At 45.1% G+C, this 23,947-nt stretch overlaps 1 protein-coding gene across 4 annotated transcripts in view; it reads left to right on the top strand.

Moving 5' to 3' along the window:
• Positions 1 to 23,947, top strand: part of usp22 (ubiquitin specific peptidase 22) — a 98,411-nt gene that overhangs the window by 62,728 nt on the left and 11,736 nt on the right. For all 4 annotated transcript variants that reach the window (XM_086000171.1, XM_086000172.1, XM_086000173.1 and 1 more), the window contains 5 exons: positions 10,351 to 10,520; positions 12,176 to 12,323; positions 17,702 to 17,807; positions 18,637 to 18,798; positions 22,965 to 23,091. In XM_086000171.1, coding sequence (XP_085856297.1) covers positions 10,351 to 10,520; positions 12,176 to 12,323; positions 17,702 to 17,807; positions 18,637 to 18,798; positions 22,965 to 23,091 — 713 coding nt within the window. The remainder of the gene's footprint in view (positions 1 to 10,350; positions 10,521 to 12,175; positions 12,324 to 17,701; positions 17,808 to 18,636; positions 18,799 to 22,964; positions 23,092 to 23,947) is intronic.

Genomic DNA, 23,947 nt, shown 5'->3' with positions numbered 1-23,947 from the left:
AACTGGCTTCAGGCACTTTTTTTATTCACTTCTAATGCAGAGGGATATCGAAGAATCTGTTTGGGATTTAGTACGGTTTTGTGGCACGAGAATTATTAATGTTCTGCTCTGCTACTTGTTTAACCATGCCATCACTACCACATTGATTAATCTGTCTCTCCTTGTAAAACATGTTATGCAACACCAAAGACAACCAATTTTGTCGCTTCATTTATTTGTTACAGAATGCAATCTCTAAAGTGGGGGGAGTGGGGGTGAAGAAGGAGGAGGGACAGTCAGAAGGGGATAATCAGTTGGGGTTGGAGGGGGGCAGGGGCGGGGAGAGAAATTAAGTTGTCCCAACCAGAGTCGATGTACAATTATTGTGGTTTGCCTTCACTGTGCCCACCCCTGTCACATGCTGATCTCCTACTGTACTGAACAATAACATTTCTTCCCCATAAAAATCAAGCAATGCTGTTAATATCTCTCTAACCTGCAGTCCATTTTCTGAACAGGTATCGATTCATCTCCTTTTTAAAAGTATCACTTGACCCCAAATCAATGACCATCTCTGGGGGTCTGTTCTGTATGTCCACTATTGCGCCTGGGCGGGGGCATTCAAAGCTTAGTCTTTGCTCTAACGAAAATAATTTTAGTTGCTTGAGCCTTTCTTCATAACATAGGCCCCTGAGCTTTGTTCATTGTTCTATGAATGCTTTATAATGCTCCTGTATCTTTTTTTTGAGGTAGGGGCCCAAACCTGCGTACCATACTCCAGACCTGGCTTCACCATTGATCTGTACAGTATCAGGATAACCTGTTCTGATTGGTAACCCGATACACTCCCAGATGCATGCCAGTAACCTACAGTTTGCTGTATTAGTAACTGCTTCACACTTAGCCAGATGCTTTCAGAGTGTGATCAATGATTACTCCCAAACCCTCCTCGACCTCTGCCAGCAGAGACTTTTCTAATCTCTGGATGACTCAGTCCGTGTGTTTCATGTGTGCTGTTGACCTAAAAAGAAGCCGAAGGTCGTTGGTTGAATTTAAGGTGTGTCCATGTTGTTTCTTTGGGTGGCCTGTGAATGCCAATTTGTGACATTTGTCAGTATACTGGATGCCTCCCACTGTCTGATATTCTTGTTTGATTTCCCTTGACTTTATTGTTCAGTTTGATTTTTTTGTTGGGAAGAATCAGTTGGGGGGTGGGGGAGGGAAGAGGCACCCTCTCTGAGCATAGCAGTGGGACTCTTTTTTTAAAGGGAGACAGTTGATGTATTCCCAAGGGTTTAGGTTTAGCCCCATCCCAGGGTTCTGCCTGCTTTTGGTGAAATACAACTTTCTGTTACACATCTGTTCAGTGTTACCTGTTCATATTTGCATTAACAACACTTATTGACATCAAAATCCCCCGACATAACTGGTTCAATCGAAGAACGCAGACTCGTTAGTCCAACAGGAAAGGGGGCAGTGCTAGATCCAGTTCTGGGAAACAAAGGAGTTGGAACTAAGTAATATCAGTAAACAAACAATGTAATTTGGTTCAATATAAACTTAAAACATGAGGCAATTGTCAATTAGTTGTCTGAGGAAAAATCAAATTGCAATAGGATAAAAAGGGAACTTGCCCAGTAAGTTAAGGAAATACTGTAGATAAGATGGTGGGCAAAGAATGGGAAACATTCAAACAAGAGATAATTAAGGTAAGATAAAATGTGAGTTCCTTGGATGAGCATGGAAATTGATATTAAAATGAGACTTAAAAAGGTGTATGATATTCAAGGCTGCAAAAGAAAATTGAGCAGAGTGCAAAATGTAGAGTTGAAGTGAAAAAGGTTGAAAGGGGTTGTGAAAGACTGGCCGCTAACCTCAACTGCAATGGTAAAGGATCATATAAACACAAGTAAAAATAGTTCAAGAAAAAGGAAATCTCATGGAGGATGAGGGAGTGGTGGAGATGCTAAAGGAGTACTTTGCCTTGATTTTTGTAGGAGACTGATTGGGGGACGAGGGGAATGAAAGCGTGCAAGACTTTGAGCAATTGGTTAGGACAATTGATAAGGCAGTAGTACTTAAGTTTGCTGAAGTCATTGGAAAAGGCACTGGGCCGTGGTGGCATACATTGTGGAATACGGAAGCAGGTCAGAGAGGAAATAGCAGGGGATGCGCTACTCTCAATCTTTGAAGCACCCTTGGTTTTGTCCCCATTGGTGATATCCACCCTTTCAGTAGCTACTATTTCATTCCTCATCAATAAAGCAACTCCTCCATTGCTCTTTGTCGGCCTACTCTTGTGAAATACTTTATACCCTTCAGCTCTTTGGCATCTCAAACATGGCAGAGGATGTCCATAATCTCACTAGCTGGCATATATCTCTTCACTCAAGTTCTTAATTCCTGTTGCTCCTTTATATTTGTATAAAATATTAATTTAGACCTATGCCTAAATATTTTTTTCTGCTGCTTAGGTTTAATATTTTTTTGTATGTTTTCTTTATCCTTCTCCTGTCTTAGACTAGATTCAGTCCTCCCCCACTGTCCTATTTACCCTCTTTTCAATTGCATTGGTAACAATCAGATTTAGGGAAAACCATCCCACATAAACAGCCTGTCCTTGAATTTTTCCCAAGAAAAGAGCAGTTACAGGAACATGCCACGAGGTACGGGGCCTGCGATTTCACCGGCTGCCCTCCTGGGGAGAGCACGATTGTGAAATCGCCCATTATGTCTTTACACGCGTTGACCTATCTAATCTGTTTATCTCAACTGGTACTGTCTAAGTCTTGGAGTAGAAGCATATGTGATATACCTATCAATTCATCCAATGAAAAGCGACGAGTTAAGAAAGTAACTATAGGTTTTTATTGGCTAAATAACAGAGCCCACCCTCGTGGGTGATCGGATCCAACAAGGAGGAATGCCAGCCAGTCGACTACCTTTATACCTGGGCAGGTAGGTGGAGCCATGGGCAGAGTCAGCAGTGGTCAGCCCAGGTATAGCAGCGTGACAAGAGGCGACCTCGTATAGTGATACAACCGTGTGAACAGTGATAACCATAGAGTAACGATATAACAGTGATAACTATAGTGTAACGATAGTGAACGATAAAAGTGGTTTACCACATTCACCCCTTGTTTAGATTTGAGTCCGGCGGGGTGAAGTGTACTACCAGTTCGGGTATGTCAGTCTGTCCGGAGGCCTCGTAAGCCTTTCTGATCGTCGCAGCGGCGGTGTTGCATTATCTGGTGTTAATGCTGGTGTCTGCGTGGTCGGCGAAGGCTCGTGGGGTTCCGGCATGCCGTCTACCTGGGCTGGAATTGGGGGGGTGGTTGGGGGGGGGTGAAGGTGGTGTCTCCGGAGTGCCCGAGGGTGCGAGGTCTCGTAAGGAGACTGTGTCCTCACGCCCGTCTGGGTATGCCACATAGGCGTACTGGGGGTTGGCGTGCAGGAGGTCCACCCTCTCGACCAGGGGGTCCGTTTTATGGGCCCTCACGTGCTTTCGCAGCAAGACGGGCCCCGGAGAGGTCAGCCAGGTTGGTAGCGTGGTTCCCGTAGTCGACTTCCTGGGGAAAGCAAACATTCGTTCATGGGGGGTGGCGTTGATGGCAGTGCAAAGTAGTGACCGGGTGGAATGCAGCGCTGCCGGGAGGACTTCCTGCCAGCGGGAGGTTGGGAGGCCCTTAGACTTTAAGGCTAAGAGGACGGCCTTCCATACCGTCGCGTTCTCTCTTTCCACCTGGCCGTTCCCTCGGGGGTTGTAGCTGGTGGTCCTGCTTGCAGCAATACCTCTCGCTAGTAGGAACTGACGGAGTTCCTCGCTCATGAAGGAGGAGCCCCGGTCACTATGTATATAGTTTGGGAACCCGAACAAGGCGAAGAGGTCGTTCAGGCATTTAATGACCGTGGTACTGGTCATGTCTGGGCAGGGGAAGGCAAAGGGGAAACGGGAGTACTCATCAACAATGTTGAGGAAGTACACATTACGGTCAGAGGACGGGAGGGGCCCCTTAAAGTCGATGCTCAGGCGCTCGAAGGGGCGGGTGGCCTTGATCAGGCTTGCTCTGTCCGGCCTAAAGAAGTGCGGTTTGCACTCGGCACAGGTCTGGCAGTTCCTGGTCATGGTCCTGACCTCCTCGATGGAGTAGGGCAGGTTGCGGGCCTTAATGAAGTGGTAAAGTCTGGTGACCCCGGGGTGGCAGAGGTCGTTGTGGAGGGTCTGAAGTCTATCACTTTGCGCGCTGGCGCATGTAATTCGTGACAGAGCATCGGGGGGTTCGTTCAGCTTACCTGGCCGGTACAAGATATCATAATCATAGGTGGAGAGCTCGATTCTCCACCTCAAGATCTTGTCATTCTTGATTTTGCCCCTCAGCTTGTTATTAAACATAAAAGCGACCGAACGTTGGTCGGTAAGGAGGGTAAATCGTTTGCCTGCCAGGTAGTGCCTCCAGCGTCGTACCGCCTCCACAATCGCCTGGGCCTCCTTCTCGACCGACGAGTGTCGGATCTCAGGGCCCTGTAGGGTCCTTGAGAAGAAGGCCACCGGTCTCCCCTCCTGGTTAAGGGTGGCGGCTAGGGCGAAGTCGGATACATCGCTCTTGACTTGGAAGGGGATGGACTCATCCACTGCGTGCATTGTGGCCTTGGCAATGTCTCCCTTAATGCGGGAGAAGGCTGCGCACGCTTCCTCCGTAAGGGGGAAGGATGTGGACTTCATGAGGGGTCTGGCTTTGTCCGCATAATTGGGCACCCATTGGGCATAGTAGGCGAAGAGCCCCAGGGTTCTCTTCAGTGCCTTTGGACAGTGGGGGGAGGGGTAGCTCCATGAGGGGGCGCATTCTTTCGGGGTCGGGGCCGATGACTCCGTTCTCTACTACACAGCCGAGGATGGCAAGGCGCGAGGTGTTAAACACACATTTATCCTTATTGTAGGTGAGGTTCAGCCGTTGGGCCGTGCGGAGGAATCTCTCCAGATTAACATCGTGGTCCTGCCGGTTGCGGCCGCAGATGGTGACGTTATCTAGATAGGGGAACGTGGCGTGCAGCCCGTTCTGGTCAACCATCCGGTCCATCTCCCTTTGGAAGACCGAAACCCCGTTGGTGACGCCGAAGGGAACCCTAAGGAAGTGGTAGAGGCGGCCGTTCGCCTCGAAGGCTGTATACTGGCGGTCCTCAGGGCGGATAGGGAGTTGGTGATAGGCCGACTTAAGGTCGATGGTGGAGAATACCCGGTACTGCGCAATCTGATTGACCATATCAGATATGCGGGGAAGGGGGTATGCGTCCAGCTGGGTGTACCTGTTTATGGTCTGGCTGTAGTCGATGACCAGGCGGTTTTTATTGCCGGTCTTAACGACCACGACCTGGGCACGCCAGGGGCTGGTGCTCCCCTCGATGATGCCCTCCTTCAGGAGACGCTGCACCTCAGAGCTAATGAAAGCTCTGTCCCCGGCGCTGTACCGCCTGCTCTTGGTAGCGACGGGTTTGCAGTCGGGGGTGAGGTTAGCGAACAGGGAAGGTGGCGGGACCTTGAGGGTGGATAGGCCGCAGGTGTTACGCGGTGGGCGGTTTAAAATCTGCTGGTTGTCGACTGTGAGTGGGGGGAGGGGTCCGCCGTATGCTAGCGTGACGCTTTGGAGGTGGGATTGGAAGTCTAGGCCTAGTAGGACGGCAGCGCATAGCTGGGGCAGGACGAGGAGTTTAAAATTTTTATACTCCGTACCCTTAACCGACAGGGTCACAACACAGTAGCCACTGATGTCTGTGGCGTGTGACCTCGATGCCATCGAGATCCGGTTGCGCGTTGGCAGGACAGGGAGGGAGTAGTGGCTCACCGTGTCTGGGTGGATGAAGCTCTCCGTGCTTCCGCTGTCGAACAGGCAGGTCGTGGCGTGGCCGTTTACTTTGATGTCCATCATCGACTTGGACAGGTGATGCGGGCGGGCCTGGTCCAGTGTGACGGAGGCTAGTGTATAGCTGAGCGAGTTGTTGTAGTCTGCGGTTGAGGCGGTAGTCGGGTCTCGAGGCACGGTGGCGGTCGGGCGTGGTGGGTAAAATGGCGTCTCCCACGAGGTTGGACAAAATGGCGGAGAAGATGGCTGCCCCCATAACTCACATGAGGCACTGCTGGTGTCGGTTGCCTGTATCAAAGATGGCCGCCCCCATGACTCACATGTGGGGATGCTGGCCTCTGTTGCCTTGAAGGAAGATGGCCGCCCCCACAGCTCGCATGAGGCACTGCTGGCCTCTGATGGTCCACCTCTGCAGGCCTTAGCGAAGTGGCCTTTCTTCATGCAGTTTGAGCAGGTAGAGTTCCTGGCTGGGCAGCGCGACCTCGGGTGTTTCGCCTGGCCGCAGAAGAAGCAGCCGGCGGCCCGATCGCGGGGGTCCGATGTCGGAGCCGGTACCGGGGGTGGCGGTCTCGATCGGGTCCGGGACGCCGACGCTGAGGTAGGTCCCAGGGGGGTTGCTGCGGGGGGTATCGCGGTCGGGGTCGGTCCCAAGCCCCAGGGTCGCGAGTTACAGTACCTTGAGTATGCCTCGAGGTCCCGATGGGCCACCTCTAGAGAGAGAGCGAGGGCTGCAGCTTTGTCCAGGTCGAGGTCCCTTGCTTCCAGTAGTCTTTGCTGTGAGTAGTCGGACCGCAGGCCTTTCACGAAGGCATCGCGGACATTGTCTTCAGTATTTTCTGCCGCCGTTACCGCTTTAAAGTTACAGTCTCTGCCGAGTGCTTGTAGCACCCGTAAAAATTTCTCCACGGGCTCTCCTGGCTGTTGCGGGCGGGATCTTAGGAGGTGTCTGGCATACATGGAATTTACCGGGGTTTGGTACTGTCTTTTCAGCCGGTTGATGGCGTCCTCGTATGTTTTAAGGTCCCGGATGAGTGCGAATACTTTAGGGCTCACTTGGGCGTTCAGAACTCTTAGCATGGATTTCTGAGGCACGCCGGATTCTCCCAGGTAGGCTTCGAAGCAGCTCAGCCAGTGTTCGAAGTCGAGGGCTGAGTTTGCTGCCTGTGGGTTTAGGTCCAGGTACGGTGGTCTGAGGGCTCGCAGCCAGGCCGGCTGCTGTGGCTGTTGTAGCTGGGCGTCTGGCTGGTCGTTTGGCTGGTCGTTTGACTGCTCAAGTGTCGACATTTTAAAATTTAGCCAATAAAATTGATATACCTATCAATTCATCCAATGAAAAGCGACGAGTTAAGAAAGTAACTATAGGTTTTTATTGGCTAAATAACAGAGCCCACCCTCGTGGGTGATCGGATACAACAAGGAGGAATGCCAGCCAGTCGACTACCTTTATACCTGGGCAGGTAGGTGGAGTCATGGGCGGAGTCAGCAGTGGTCAGCCCAGGTATAGCAGCGTGACAAGAGGCGACCTCGTATAGTGATACAACCGTGTGAACAGTGATAACCATAGAGTAACGATATAACAGTGATAACTATAGTGTAACGATAGTGAACGATAAAAGTGGTTTACCACAATATGCTTGCTGGTGAGTGTTGGATGAATTGGGTAGGAGGAGGCTTGTGTGGAGCATAAACATTGGCAGTGGCCTGTTTCTGTGCTGTAAATTCTATGTAGTGCCTAACTCAACAAACTTCCTCAGAACCCCTTCCAACTCTTCTCTCTTTTACTGGCTCCTGTGTGAGCCACAATTTCTGGCTATTTCTCTTCCCTTTCTAGAAGGTTTTTCTCCACCTGTCCTATTATGCCCCTTGCCCTAGCACCAGGGAGGTAATGCACATTTTGGGGCTTTCAGTCGTAGTTGCAAACAACGCAGTTTATCCCCCTGGCTGTGGAATCCCCAGTTCTAACTCGCACCAGTTTTGGGGTTTAGTGTTACTGGTTTCCATGGGTACCTCCTTGCTCCATGGTGTTGCTCTTGCCCTCCCCTGTACCTCTCCTTGTCCTCATCATAGATGTCAAGAAATGTATGTCTGTTGGGATCTGGAAGGGATATAGATCAATTATTTCCAATGGTGGTGTGATTAGATCAGGTGGCTCAAGTAGAGAAATCCCCCCCCCCCCCACTTCACTTCCTCTGCTTCCTCTCCTTTGCTTTCTTTCCTCTCCTCCCACTTCTCCTTTCTCCCTACTTTTCTTTCCTCTCCTCAAATGATAATCTCTTGCTCCTGCTCCCTACTTACTGGTGCCAAATGGCTAAAGCCACTGGCTGGCTGTGGCTGAGTAAGGGCATGCATCCCGAACACACACTACATGTGATGCATCAGTTTTTCTGCTTGTGCGAAGTACAAATAAAACGCATCCTCAAGACTGCTCACCTCCTATTCATTCCAACGTGTTGAAATCTATGCAATTTAAATTGCCACGGAAGCCTTTGATGTCTTGTGGAATGACTCCTCCCTTCCAACTGCTGCAATCTCCCAAACTGCCAGTGAGGAGCAGCAAATTCTTTCCCCGTTGCTGCTGTCACAGTGAGGAGCTGCTGGAATCATCAAGAAAATGGCTATACAGTAAATAACCCAGCTTTAATCCCGATGGGCTAAATATTAGGAGGTATACAGACCAGCGACAGACTCCAAACAGTGATTCTCCTTTGTGTTCAAATGCTTTTTAAAAATAAAATGTAGTTGCCATCATTAAGTTTTAATGTAGCTTGTGATAGGCAACAGAACTGCTAAAAGCAGAAAAGGCTGCAAGTGCACGATAAGGTTGATATCGAGATTTTTGCATTTATACAGACATGGTAGACATCCTGTTTGAAACAGCAGAAGGTACAAGCCTATGGGGGGTGCAAGAAGTATCACCACCTATTCATGCAGCCAAGTATCGCAAGTTTCTCCAGTGCTCGGACTCTTGTTCCAAAAAGTTATAGACTGAAGATCATTTGATGCCCATCCACAATGGTACATCAGTGTGACAAACCCCAACGTTTAGTAAGAAAAGGGAAAGGAATGAGATGGTGTAAACTTAAGATAATTCCAGAAAGAATTAAAGGAGAGGTTAGAAAAAATGTTTTTGGAGGGCGGTTTTTAATTTAAAAAAAAAAAAAAAAAAAAAAAAAATTCTCTGCCACAAACTATTGTCGAAGCAGAGCCCATAAACTCTCAAGTGATTTGGATAGTTTTGAAAGGGAGGCATATTAAAGGTGTAGGAAGCATGCAGCAGAGTGGATTAGACAATGCAGCTTGTGCTCACATTCAGTGGAGGAATCGCCGGTGTCTTATACTGTAACCCTTTACCATCTGCACTAAGTTAAATTTGTGTGAGTGTGCAAAATATTTTTAAAATGGCTTAATGCTAATTTTGTATGACTTGTGCCAAGTTACTCCTGAAAACTCAGACCTGCACATAGAGTAGTAATAAAAAAGCAAAGCACATTTCTGCAGGTTTGACGGCATGATTTGAGACGGCTCGTTGCTCTGCAGGGTTGTGCTATTTTCACACTGGTGTAATTAGACACTTCCTATTGATTTTGGTTTGGAGATGCAGCTCCTTGTCAAGGTCACTGCAGAGCTTCCATCATTGGTTTACTACCAGAAATTGTTTGCTGAAATCTTGTCAGAAGGCAGCTTTCTGGAAATGTCTCAACTCTAGCTGTCTGCATCCACTGTTCCCTATTGTATCAAATATGGACTCGTCGTACAGTCAAAGTCGAACCAGCCACGATATTTGCAGGTTTCGGTTGCTTGAAAAGTTGGATCTTTAATGAGTTACTGCACTGGCCAGGTGAACAGCCATCATGTGTCTTAAACTTCTAATTTATGCTGAAAATTAGGTTAGAGCCCACGTCCTCGTCAACCATCCTATTAACGGGAATCTCCAATCCAGGAGAGTGTGGCCACATCTCGAGAGACGGTTAGTGGGCAGAAAGCGAAGGATGGGATGAGCGGAAGTTAGTCAGAACAAAAAGTAATAGTGAGCAGTGGGACACGGTTGATGCTGCTGTTGTTTACTATTTATACATGAATGATTGGGTCTTGGGAACTGAGGGAACAATCTGCATGACACCAAATTGTTTTTCCTTAATTTTATTGGAACCAATACTCAAAATAAGGAGGGCATAGCAGGACCAATTCATCCATTGGGTGCCAAATATTTACTCCATGTCGAAGCTTCAGTCATCTCCCGGAGGAGTGAAGTTCTGCTACTTTTTGTAATATTTGTGTCTTACGCTGTGGCTATAAAGTGCAAATGCACTTTTTCAGTAAATGCATTGCTTGGCTTGTACATGGTCTTGTACTCTTATGTCATCTGTCGAAATGTAGTACACCAAATAGAACATCTTATTTGTTCATTTATACAAACTGAGTGTATTTGGTTTAACCTGTTCAGTGATTTGTACCCGAGACTAAAGAAATGCTACGTGCTTTCGCTTTATGATTCCAGTATTCTCTGTTTCAGGTCTCCGAGGCCTAATAAACCTAGGGAACACCTGCTTCATGAACTGCATTGTCCAGGCACTTACCCACACTCCACTACTCCGGGATTTTTTCCTCTCTGACCGACACAAATGTGAAATGCAAAGTCCCAATTGCTGTCTAGTCTGTGAAATGTCTAGGCTATTTCAGGAGGTGAGTGGTTATCAGCAGAGTCATGCGCCAACCGTTGAATGCAATGCAAGATACTGTTCGCTATTCGAGCTCCCAAACTACCCCAAACCCAATGTGTTCCTGAACCCGAGGTGTCAAACTGCTTCTGAAGGATGCAAAGTAATTATCTTGGCAGAGGGGGGCCCTAATTAATTACCACCTCTAATTCTAATTATAAATATCAATTGGGAGAAAAGAAAATGTCAATGAATATTTCATTTTGCCAACAGTCAGACATGTTTGCTTAATATTCAGGATGCTAAATTGTTTTGTTTCCAGTCTCTACAGTTAAAACATGTTTCATTAAACGTGTGAAGCTCCCCTTTTCTGCAGGTATTTTTCCTGCTCTACACTAAAGCCCTTCTGTGAACTTCCAATTCTGATTAGACAACCCAATCTGATTCACAGGGCTTGCATCTGAATGATTTACTGTCTGTTTCAGGCATTGGTCGCTGACTTCTGCTACAGTTGACTCCACTATACCATCAACTAACATAAGATCATGTTCAGGCATGGCATTGAGTCCAAATCTCACTGAATAAACCCTGTTCCACTGACCATTACAGAGCTTGGGTTTAAAGTGCCCCTTTGTTGCTATTGTGCACATTTCTTAGACTAAAGAAAATTAGCTGTGAACATTTTTCTCTGTTCAGACAAAGAACCTCTACCTGATGCATTCAATTGTTCAGTCTCTCTTTCAGATGCCGATAGATCTGTTTCCAGCATTTTCTGTTTTGATTTAAGTTTCCAGTGTCAAGTTTTTTTCCCCTTTTATCTCTCTCTTTTTAAATTCCAGTATGCCTTGGGTTATATTTCAAAGCTATACAAAGTTCCTTGTACATTTCTTTTAACTCATTTAGCTATCCGACGCAAAGCATCAGTCATCCGCTTCAAAAAGAGTTTGTTTTATCAACAGAAAAGCCACAATATACATACTCCCTGAATTGCGTTGAGCTGCGTCCAATCACAGCCGGGAGGAAAGTGTCTCCCTTATAACGCACTTGATTCTCTTTCAAATCTGTGACGTGCAAAAGGTTTTTCATTTTCTGTGATGCCGTCTTGTTCCTTCCTTTCAAACACTTGAAGCCAGTATAAAATCTACAAAAACAAGCAGGATACAAAAATAAATTCCCATCTGTTTTGTACCAAGCTAATGCTGTACTACTGGAGTCTGGGAGATTTTCCTTTACAGCCCTGCTTGTTAACTCTTGAACTTTTTATTTGAGACTGCCCATGATGTCATTATTTTCACAGAGAATGCTGGTTCATGTGTATGAACCCATTCTCCAGATCTTGTGAAAATGAAGCATTTCATCATCTCTCAATGCAGCCTGCCACCAACTCAGAGGCTTCAACTCTAAGCTCTTGCGTGTGTCTGCAACAGCTGATGGACTTCTTTGTCAGAGGGTTCTTGATGTTCTAGCCCAAACATCTTTTAAATGTCTGCTTTCCATAGTGTGGCTGAGTAGAACACACAACTGCAAGCGCATTCAGCAGAGCTTCTAAGTCTGTTGGGTCCTGGAGTGCTGATTCATGAACCTCCAACAGTGTTTGATTTTAAACAACTACTGTATGTACAGTGAAGTGGGTTTCCATTTCCTCGCATTAACAAAAATGTTTCTTTTCCTTTCATGCAGTTTTACTCTGGGTACCGATCTCCACATATTCCATATAGGTTACTGCATCTGGTGTGGACGCACGCACGGCATTTAGCAGGGTACGAGCAGCAGGATGCACATGAGTTTCTGATCGCTGCACTAGATGTTCTACATAGGCACTGCAAAGGTATGGACTAATGAGATGGAGCTCTAATCAAAACCAGGGCCTTCATTGGCCACAAAACTTTCACATGACTGTGAGGTTGCAACCCCCCCCCCCCCCCCCCCACACATTGTAGAATTGACCCTTCTCTGTGCTCGCTATCCATATATCCATAAATTCAGGTCGGGGGCTTCCCGCGGGTGCAAGCCCCCGATCTGCACTTGCCTTGCACGCCGGCCGTTGAGCTGTGGGCCCGTGTGGAATTCCGATCCGGGGCCTGGTCCAGCTGCTGGCGCGCAGTGCTTGCGTATCCCAGGGGCACAGTTAGTTCGATGCGTCCCCTGGGATCACGTGGGCCATGGGCAGCCAATCGGAGCAGGGAATGCTCCATTCATAAGTCTGACAGGAATTGCTGTCAAGACTTATAAATACTACGACCCCAAAATAGCACTAAACCTTCAAATACATTTTTTTAAATCACATTTTTAAAATAAACTATAAATTACATGAAATAACTATTTTAAACAATTTAAATTTTTGAAAAAAATAATTTTATATTCTAACTGGGCTAAAAAATAAACGTACCTTGCTTTAAAGTATTTAAAAATAATAAACCTGTGGAAAAAATGTTTTAATTTTCATTAATTCACCACTTACCTTGTGAAAAACAGACCCTACGCCTGCTTTTTATATTTCTAACTTCTGCAGGCTTACGTTCCCGGAGAAACCTGTTTTTAAAAAAAAAAAAAACGTACGTTTGATGTGCATGCGCAGCCTCCCCCGCGCACGTGTTCGACCTCTGAACCTCTTCGTTCAGGGGAACGGAAGTGCTGGTTTCCCGCGCATGTGCAGTGCATGCAGGAAACCGGCACTTCCATCGGGCCTACGGGTGAGTACCCCGTGCGTACTCACCCGTGGAGACCCGAATTTCTGGACCATTATTTATTATATATATTTTATTTATTACAGGAAACTCTCTCTTTTATCCGGGACCGGCGTGTTGCCGGTTTATCAAAAATTCCGGATGACTGAGAGGGTTCTCTACCGAGGCTATGTTTAACAAAGAAAAATTAAAAAAATAAGAAATGTGTAGTATACAGTAATTGGGTATTCACCTACAGAATGTTGTGTTAAATGGATGGTGGAAGATGCTTGATTAAGTACAGTACTGCCAGTTGAGGGTAATGCAATGCAATGACTACCAGCAGCGTGGGCGACACACAGTACCCCTGTAAAATGGCAGATCAGAAGAGACTACCGGCAGCGCGGGAGAGCCAGACTCCTGTTACAAGGGTATTGAGGTGTTCCGACTCCCGACAAGAAGCCGAGTAGTGGCAGTTTGGAGAATTACCCCCGCTGACTAGCTCTGCCACCGCGGGAGACTCGGACTCGGCAACATTGCCGGTTATTGAGGTGTTGTTTTCGGAGCGAGAATTTTGCCGGTTAATAGAGAATTCCGGATATTTAGGTGCCGTTTAAACGAGAGTTTCCTGTATATATATATTAATTTTTTTATGTATATATTTTTATTTATTTCCATTTGCCCCAAAAATCATGGGGGTAAACAAAAATGTCTGAAAATGGCTACAGAGTGGCTTCCCCTCTCCCCTGGCGAATGTCATGGAGGCTCATAGGCAATCAGATGGCTTGGTGAACTTAACCAGGGGCAAAAAAAAGTTGAAGTGGTCCCACCCCCTGATCAAAGCGCCCTGCTCCACCAGCTCCAACTACACTGCCCCAGAGGACGTCAGTGTGAGCTGCAGAGAGCACTTTGCTGTGTTTCTTTGTTCTTGTGATAAAGGCTAGTTCTTCTTTCGTTTTCAAAGATACATTCTGTATTCAGTGATTTTAATTGGGTAAACTCTTTTAATGTTTTTAATATGAGGGATTAAACAATTAGAGCGAGAGAAAGAATTAAATCTGAAGGCACGATCGCCCGTGATTGGGCGAAGGAAGTGGAGAATGCACAAGAGGCCAGAGTTGGAGCAATGCAGAGTTCTTGAAGGGTTGTAGGGCTGGTAGAGGTTAGAGGTAGGGAGGGGTGAGGCCATGGGGGGGGGGTTTTGAACACCAGGATTGTTTTTATCAGACAACCAAAATCTTCACAACTGCGACTTTGTGTTGGATGACAGCAGCCATTACAGCTTTTGCAAATCCTGTACTCGTGCACAGTGCACTGGCTGGAAGGATAGTCATGTTGAGCCCTACCACCAAGCTGTGGAATGGGAGAGTAATGTTGACCGAAACCGGTAGAGACAGCCACAGAGCCACATTCTATTTACTGCAACAACTTGAACGAAATCGTTCTGTTTAGTTATGGCATGAAATGAAATTATTTTGGTACCTTTAGAAGTAACTTTCCCCAACCACACATGTATTCCTTGACAGGAGGATGGACAGGCACGAAAAGAGCTTTAAACCTGCCGACAGTCTGACATGTTAAGTGAGATGTTCAGTCAGCAACAGCAGAGGCCACTGCAGCACTGACAGTGGACTGGTATTAGGCCAAACTGTGCTATTTTTAAATAGACTTTTTTCTTATTTAAAGTCAATGGTGTGTAGGTGGCTGTAAGTGCAGCTTTATAAAGCCAGAGCCAGCATAACGCCCGTGGGTGGGAGCGTAGGTTGAGCCCAGGTTTGGATATATGACAGATCCACCTCAAAGACCTCTGCAGTAAAATTATGAAGGACCTGGTAAAGAGGAGCTTGATCTTTCTAGATCTAAACCTGCCATATTCATCTGTGGGCTCTTATTATTACAGGCATGGCTTATGGTGCTTTATTAAAATGTGGGAGTTTAAATACCAAGTAAAGCATTTCTCTTGCTCTAATTTCATGACTGATGGCACTGCATTGCTGACACCTCCAGTTTGCAGTCTCATTTACTGTATGCCACCTCCTCCCTAATATAATATGGCAGAGTTATTGAAGGTGCTTCTGTCAATTCCAATTAAAAATGTCCTGATTTTCACCAGTACTTCGAAGCTTCCACTTTCAGCCCTCTCCAGAATGGTTCACTGCACCCAATTTCAGAGAGCTGACCATTCATGATCCTCTTTGAATTTCTTGATTTAAAAAAAATTGCTGTAATTTGTAGCTTTCTGTTTAAACTTGAACAGACAGAGCAGCTGTGAATTAATGTGGAAGTTTATAATTCTGTTTAAAGTGTAGTGATGGATCACATGCTGATTCAATCCTAAACAGAAGGACAAATGTAGGAGCCAAATTTCACCAGTTTCTTTGTTTGCTTGTAGAAAATGCTTCTATGTAAATCAAAAACTGATGAACCAATCTCTTCCCCATGCATTTTATCTGTAGAACCAGCTTCACATATGGTTCTAAATTTCAGATGATGCAAAGCAAGTAACAATAGCCAGAGTGTATTTTTGTAAAGTAACTGAACAAGGTTTATTTCAAGCCATGTAGGTATTTCCTTCCCTAACTTGTTTCAGCCCAGGTACAGACAACTGTACAGACCCGCATAACTGAAGTGGTGGGAGAAGAAGCTTCTCTTTCTGCAGCCCTGGTCATTAGGCTGCCTCACAAATTTGCTTCTGTGTGTATTACTAGCAGATTTCACGCCCAATAACTTAGGGTTTTTACCCCACCCTGCTCAACCCCCATCAATGTAAGGTACATTTGTGATCTAATCTCAACTCCAGGGCTAAGTCTTGAAACCCAACTACAAAATGAAACTTTGCCAGAACCGAGAAACAAAATAAAATATTCCCTCTGAAATATTCCCTCTTGAGCTCTCACAGTGAAGGAGAATTCAGTCTTTTAGATAGATTTTTGGATATTAAGGGAATCAAGGGATATGGGGATAGTGCAGGAAAGTGGAGTTGAGGTAGAAGATCAGCCATGATCTTAATGGCGGAGCAGGCTCAAGGGGCCGAATGGCCTACTCCTGCTCCTATTTCTTATGTTCTTATTCCAATTGCAAGAGAGCTATAAGCACATCCCTCCCCACTGCTTGTGTGAGCTGATAGAACAATTCCGCTGTGAAGTCACAGCGCTGGAGCGGGAGCAGCGCTGAGGAGATTCCCGGCTATTCTTTCAAAATAATTCAGCCCAACGGTTCTGCACCTTAACCTTAATGTGATATGCTGTAAGCGAGAGCATTCGAAACATGGTAAGATAAACTAAATACAGGTTAATAAGGCAGCACATCTCTTCTGCTGAAGAGTTGTCTTTGAGTCACCATCTACCCCACTAAGTTCCGTTGCTACACGAGGACAGCACATAGATGTGGCCACTGTGTGCTTGTACACCGCGCACACACTAGTCCATTTTCCCAGTCGAGTAATTTGCTGATAACATCCTCTTGATTTGCCGTTCTCTTGATTTGAGGACTATCAAAATCATGGACTGGATCAGCCAAGCTCCAGTGCTTTGTCCTGAGCCCTGTCCATATCCCTTGGATGGGATACCTCTGGTGGACCGAGTGGATCTGTAATCCTGCTTCGGCTCTGGCTCTGAGACCGAGTGGGTCTCTAGAAGGTTCACTCGGTTGATTCTGGAGATGAGGGGGTTGACTTAAGAGGAAAGGTTGAGTAGGTTGGGCCTCTACTCATTGGAATTCAGAAGAATGAGAGGTGATCTTATCGAAACATATAAGATTGTGAGGGGGCTTGATCGGGTGGATGCGGGGAGGATGTTTCCACTGATGGGTGAGACTAGAACTAGGGGGCATAATCTTAGAATAAGGGGCTGCCCTTTCAAAACTGAGATGAGGAGAAACTTCTTCACTCATAGGGTAGTAAATCTATGGAATTTGCTACCCCAGAGAGCTGTGGAAGCTGCGATATTAAATAAATTTAAAACGGAGATAGACAGTTTCCTAGCTTAAGGGAATTAGGGGTTACAGGGAGCGGGCAGGGAAGTGGACGTGAGTCTAGGTTCAGATCAGCCATGATCCTATTGAATGGCGGAGCAGGCCCGAGGGGCCGTATGGCCTACTCCTGCTCCTACTTCTTATGTTCTTATGAGTGTTAGGGAGGGCGTAGCAGGACTGACTCATCCATTAGGTGGCAAATTTTGCCCCAAAATGTCACAGCTTCAGTCATCTCCCGGAGGAGTGAAGTTGTGCTACTTTTTGTTTTATGTATTAAAAAAAATTGCTCCATGGAAAAATTTAATTTCTGATCACATACAAAATTGACATTTTTAGCTCGGCTTTAGGGCAGGCATTGTCCCTCAATCCTACAGGACCAGGCAGAAGTGTTGGCAAATGTCACCTGTGCTGTTGCAGATCATGTTTGAAATGACTGGTGAAAGATCAGTTCTTGCAGTAATTGTTTGGTGCTTTGTGTGTGTTTTAAGTTCTCAGCCTTGCGGTTCAGTCTCTCTGGAAGATTTCGCCAACCGCTTTTATCACACTTTATCTTTATCTTTTTCTGTAGGTGATGATAATGGGAAGAAAGCCAGCAATCCAAACCACTGTAACTGCATTATTGACCAAATCTTCACTGGGGGGCTGCAGTCTGACGTCACTTGCCAAGTCTGCCAGTAAGACAATAGCTTTTGTTGTGAGTTTATAATTGAAGGCTTGTTAAACCACCTGGAGCTGTGGGAGGAGAGTGGTGTCTGGTGATGTTCACCTCTCTTATAATTGGAGAGGGTTAGCAATATTGCATCTGCAAATTTTTTTAAGCACAAAAAAAAAACTTGAATTATTAGAAGTCCAATTGAAACCAGTGAACTGGTGGAAGCACTGAGACCGTCGTAAGTCGGTTTGATTTGTATTACAGATATGGGCTGGAGTCCTCAATCTGCATCACCTTCCTCCCATGCACTGTTTGCAGCACTGCCCTATTTTGGTTTGCAGACTTTTCTGCAGCGAATCACAGCAGTAGTGGAGTACTGCAAAGTAATTAAACAGCGGTTAAACAGACTATTGGGGACAAACCTGACTAAAATAAAACAACACTGCAATTTTGCACAATTGTTTGAGCTAAAAATGTGCTGGAAGGTGGACTTGGAAAGAAGCTTTTTAATACTTTCCATTTGCTGTATTTGAGAAATGCTGAGTCACAAGTCAGCCAGATATGCTCCATTTAAATCTGCAGTAGATCCAAAGAGCTTTTGGGGTCCTAGTCCTCATTATGATTCAGTCATTGGCACATGGGATTAGGCCTACTGCTTGTATGATGGATAAACACCAACACTTGGTTGGGTTAAATTCCACTGTCTCCGTGTTGTAACTTCTATGTAGCAGAAGATTATTGTTACTACAGGGACACAGGCTATGTTGAATTGTGCTGTTCACTCGGGACTGGACGTCATCTGACTGCTGTGTGCACCGTTGTGACCATGTGATAACTTTTTTTCCCTCCAGTGGTGTCTCCACTACGATAGATCCTTTCTGGGACATCAGCCTGGACTTACCTGGGTCTTCCACGCCATTCTGGCCCTTGAGCCCAGGCTCTGATGGGAATGTTGTAAATGGAGAAAGCCATATGTCCTCTGGAACCACCACACTCACAGACTGTCTACGAAGGTACCTTCTGATGCTGGTTCTCACTGTAGAGAGTTTGAGCGCTGTAGATATGTACAGCACTGAAGATGTAGCAGCTCATCCCTTTTGTGGCGTATGTGTCATGCCTGTTTAGTAGAGGGTAGAGAGAAAGGATTTTGGCTTGAAAATCAAAACATTGGTGGGAGTTGTTTATAGGCCCCCAAACAGTAGTTGTAATGTAGGGCAGAGTATAAGTCAGGAAATTAGAGGTGCATGTAACAAGGGTAATACAATAATCATGGGGAACTTTAATCTACATAGACTGGGCAAACCAAATTTGCAGTAATAGTGTGGAGGACAAATTCATGGAATGTATGCAAGATAGTTTTCTAGATCAGTATGTTGAGGAACCAACTAGGGAACAGGCTATTTTAGACCTAGTATTGTGCAATGAGAGAGGATTAATTAATAACCTTGTCGTAAAGGGGCCTTTAGGGAAGAGTGACCATAATATGATTTTTTATATTGCGTTTGAAACTGATTTAGTTAAATCTGAAACTAGGGTCTTAAATCTAAACAAAGCAAACTACGTAGGTATGAGGGGCGAGTTGGTTAAGGTAGATTGGGAAACTACATTAAAATGTATGATGGTAGATGAGCAATGGCTAATTTAAAGAATTAATACATAATTTACAAAATAGCAAAATACTGTTTCTCTCTCCACGGATGCTGCCTGGCCTGCTGAGTATTTCCAGCATTTTCTGTTACTTCATAATTTACAACAAATATACATTCCTTTAAGGTATAAAAAACCCATGGGGAAAAGTGGTCCAACCGTGATTAACAAGAAGTTAAAGATAGTATTAGATCAAAGGAAGAGGCTTCTAATGTTGCCAAAAAGCATAGTAAGCCTGAGGATTGGAAGGAGTTTAGAATTCAGCAAAGGAGGACCAAGAAATTGATAAAGGGAAAATAGAATATGAGAGTAAACTAGTGAGAGACATAAAAACAGACCGTAAAAGCTTCTCTAGGTATGTAAAAAGGAAAAGATTAGCAAAAATAAATGTGGGTCCCTTACAGGCTGAGACAGGAGAAATTATAATGGGGAATAAGGAAATGGCAGAGAAATTACACACATTGTGTCTGTCTTCACAGAAGAAAACGTAAAAAACTTCCCGGAAATAGTGGAGAACCAAGGGTCTAGCAAGAATGAGGAACTGAGAGAAATTATTAGTTAAAAAAAAAAAAAAATAGTACTGGAGAAATTAACGGGACTGAAAACTGAGAAATCTCCTGGAACCGATGGCCTACATCCTAGGGTTTTGAAAGAGGTGGCTATAGAGATAGTGGGTGCATTGGTTGTCATTTCCAAAATCCCATCGATTCTATGGGATTGGAAGGTGGCAAATGTAACCCCCCTATTTAAGAAAGGAGGGAGAGAGAAAACTGGGAACTACAGACCAGTTAGCCTGACATCAGTTGTAGGGAAAATGCTAGAATCTATTATTAAGGATGTAGTAGCAGGGCACTTAGAAAATAACACTAGGATTGGGGAGAGTCAACACTGATTTGTGAAAGGGAAATTGTGTTTGACAAATCTGTTCGCGTTTTTTGAGGTTGTAACTATCAGAATTGATGAGGGGGAACCAGTGGATGTGGTGTATTTGGATTTTCAGAAGGCATTCGATAAGATGCCACACAAGAGGTTATTAAACAAAATTAGGGCTCATGGGATTGGGGGCAATGTACTAGCATTGATTGAGGATTGGTTAATGGACACAAACAGTAGGAATAAATGGGTCATTTTCGGGTTGGCAGGCTGTAACTAGTGAGGTACCGCAAGGATCAGTGCTTTGGCCTCAGCTATTCACAATTTACATCAATGATTTGGATGAGGGGACCAAATGTAATATATTCAAATTTGGTGATATAAAGCTGGGTGGGAATGTAAGTTGTGAGGAGGATGCAAGGAGGCTTCAAGGGGATATAGACAGGCTGTGAGTGGGCAATAACATGGCAAATGGAATATAATGTGGAGAAATGTGAAGTTATCCACTTCGGTAGGAAAAATAGAAAAGCAGAGTATTTTTTAAATGGTGAGAGATTGGGAAATGTTGGTGTTCAGAGGGACCTGGGTGCCCTTGTACATGAATCACTGAAAGTTAACATGCAGGTACAGCAAGCAATTAGGAAAGCAAATGGTATGTTGGCCTTTATTACAAGAGGATTTGAGTATAAGAGTAAAGATGTCTTACTGCAATTATATAGGGCCCTGGTGAAACCACACCTGGAGTATTGTGTGCAGTTTTGGTGTCCTTACCTAAGGAAGGATATACTTACCATAGAGGGAGTGCACTGAAGGTTCACGAGATTGATTCCTGGGATGGCAGGACTGTCGTATGAGAAGAGATTGAGTAAACTAGACCTGTATTCTCTTGAATTCAGAAGAATGAGGTGATCTCATTGAAACATACAAAATTCTTACAGGACTTGACAGGGTAGATGCAGGGAGGATGTTTCCCCCCGGCTGGGGAGTCTAGAACCAGGGGTCACAGTCTCAGAATAAGGGGTCAGCCATTTAGGACTGAGATGAGGAGAAATGTCTTCACTCAGAGGGTTGTGAATCTTTGGAATTCTCTACCCCAGAGGGCTGTGGAGGCTCAGTCGATGAGTATATTCAAGACAGAGATTGATAGATTTTTGAATATTAAGGGATATGGGGATAGTGCAGGAAAGTGGAGATGTGGTAGATCAGCCATGATCTTACTGAATGGCGGAGCAGGCTTGAAGGGCCAACTGGCCGACTCCTGCTCCTATTTCTTATGTTTTTATATAGTGAAGTGTTTCAGTGCCACTGCAGAGATTTAATCCTAGACAATAATTTGTTGAATGGAATAAGCATTTAGCATGTGTGCCACTTTAAAATGCTTTTATAACTGATAACAATTAAACCCTAAATACTAGTTTAAATGGGTGGAGTGGAGACCCAATTCTGTACGTCTCGCCTTGCTCTAAAAGCTCATCCGTCATTGCCTCATCCCTTTCCTATCTCTCACCTCCTCCAGTCCTACAATCCCCACTCCTCCCCCTTACTGAACTCTCCATTTCTCTCTGACTTTGGCTTTTTGTTCACCCCACCATTGGTGGCTGTGCCTTCTGCTGCCTATGGCCCCACGTTATGGAATTCCCTCCCTAAATCCATCCGCCTCCCTCTCCTTTTAAGATCCTCTTTAAAACCTACCCATTTGACCAAGCTTTTGGTCGCCTCTCCTAATAGTTCCTTCTTTGGCTCAGCCTTCATATACGCGCCTTGGGTCGTTTGTCTTCGTTAACTGCTCTATATAAATCCACAGTATTTTGCTATCCTATATAAATGCCAGTTGGTTATACAAAAAGGGTGAGAAAGAAAGAAATCATTCAACCAATACTCACACTATCCGTAAGACCTCCCTCAAGTTATTTTTGCTATTCCACCTACATTCTATGAAAGTCACAACCATCTTCAGGTCATGAGCCTATCTCTGTTAATCCATTTCAATCTTTATCTCTTTAAAGCTCCATACCTTGTACTCTTCCTTTCCCTTTTCTAGTTTAAATGTCCCCTGGTTGAATTTTGTAAGCTCTGGATAAATGTTCAAGTTATTCTGTTCTTCAGACAGTTTGTGCCTTCCCCAAGCCCCATCACTGCATTCACCAGCTAATATTTATGTCACACAAGTGCTATTGTTGAATGGGGAAAGGAGAATTGGGGGTTGTTTTCCCTGAAGAAATCAGCTATTGATCCATTTCTATTACCCAGTTAATACCGTTTCCTCTCTAACCTCCTTTATTATAAGTTGAGTATGGTAGTCTACTGGTTATGGTACTTGACTAGCAACCCAGAGGTCGCGAGTTCAAATGCCACCATAACAGGTTGTGAAATTGAATTCAATAAAATTTGGTAATTTGTGAGCTGGCACCCGAAAAAGTACCATTAAAGTTGCTGGATTGTCTTAAAAACCCAACTGGTTCACGAATGTCCTTCAGGGAAAGGAACCTGCACCCCAACCTGATCTGGTCTACACATGATTCCAGTCCCACTCTGTGGTTGACTCTTAAAGCCCTCAGAGCAAGTAGGGATGAGCAATAAACCCTGCCTTGCCAACAACAATTTTCTTTAAAACGTAATGTGAGTATTAATCTGCGTCTTTCACTAATTCTGTCCCCAGGTTTACAAGACCTGAGCATCTCGGAAGCAGTGCCAAAATAAAATGTAGTGGTTGCCATAGTTATCAAGAGTCAACAAAACAGCTTACAATGAAGAAACTTCCCATAGTGGCCTGTTTTCATCTCAAAGTAAGTTACAGCTTCAGAGAATCTGGGAGAATTTACTTCGACACCTGTGGATGCAGACAGCATTTCACTATTTGCAGCTGGATTATCAGAGTGGAATAAATTTGTGTTTCAAAGTCCTCTGGAATAGTTTGTTTGTGCCACGAGTGTCGCCACTTAAAAATAAGATTGTTAAATGAAATTTACTGAAGTTCTGTCTATACTGGAAATGAGCTCAAACAAATTAGTAATACACTCCACTAATCATTTGAGCTGCTCGTGTTCTTGTAGGAGTGAGTCGCTCAGTGAATATACGATTAAATGCATAGGACTTTCAGTCTATGTTTGAATGCACAAAGCCAGCGGCAGGTTTTAGCGAGGCTGTTTGGGAGGGAATTCCAGCATTTTGACCCAGCAACGATGAAGGAACGCGATCTGTTTTCAAGTTAGGATGACGTGTAACTTGGGGAACTTGGAGGTGATGGTGTTCGCGTGTGCCTGCTGCCCTTGTCCTTCGAGGTGGTAGAGGTCACAGGTTTGGGATGTGCTGTCAAAGAAGCCTTGGCGAGTTGCTGCAGTGCATCTTATAGATGGTACATACTGCAGCTATGGCGCACTGGTGATGGAGGGAGTGAAAGTTTAAGGTGGTGGATGGGGTGCCAATGAAGCGGGCTGCTTTGTCCTGGATGGTGTCGAGCTTCTTGAGTGTTGTTGGAACTGTACTCATCCAGGCAAGTGTAGAGTATTCCATCACACTCCTGACTTGTGCCTTGTAGATGGTGGTAATGCTTTGGGGAGTCAGGAGGTGAGACACTCGCCGCAGAATACCCAGCCTGTGACTTTCTCTTGTAGCCACAGTATTTGTGGCTGGTCCAGTTAA

This window comes from Somniosus microcephalus, chromosome 11, assembly GCF_052327205.1.
Source record: "Somniosus microcephalus isolate GS21.2 chromosome 11, FLI_Smic_1.0, whole genome shotgun sequence".
Lineage (NCBI taxonomy): Eukaryota > Metazoa > Chordata > Chondrichthyes > Squaliformes > Somniosidae > Somniosus > Somniosus microcephalus.
Note: the sequence above shows the minus strand (reverse complement) of the source record. Positions and strands in the feature narration are given on the sequence as shown.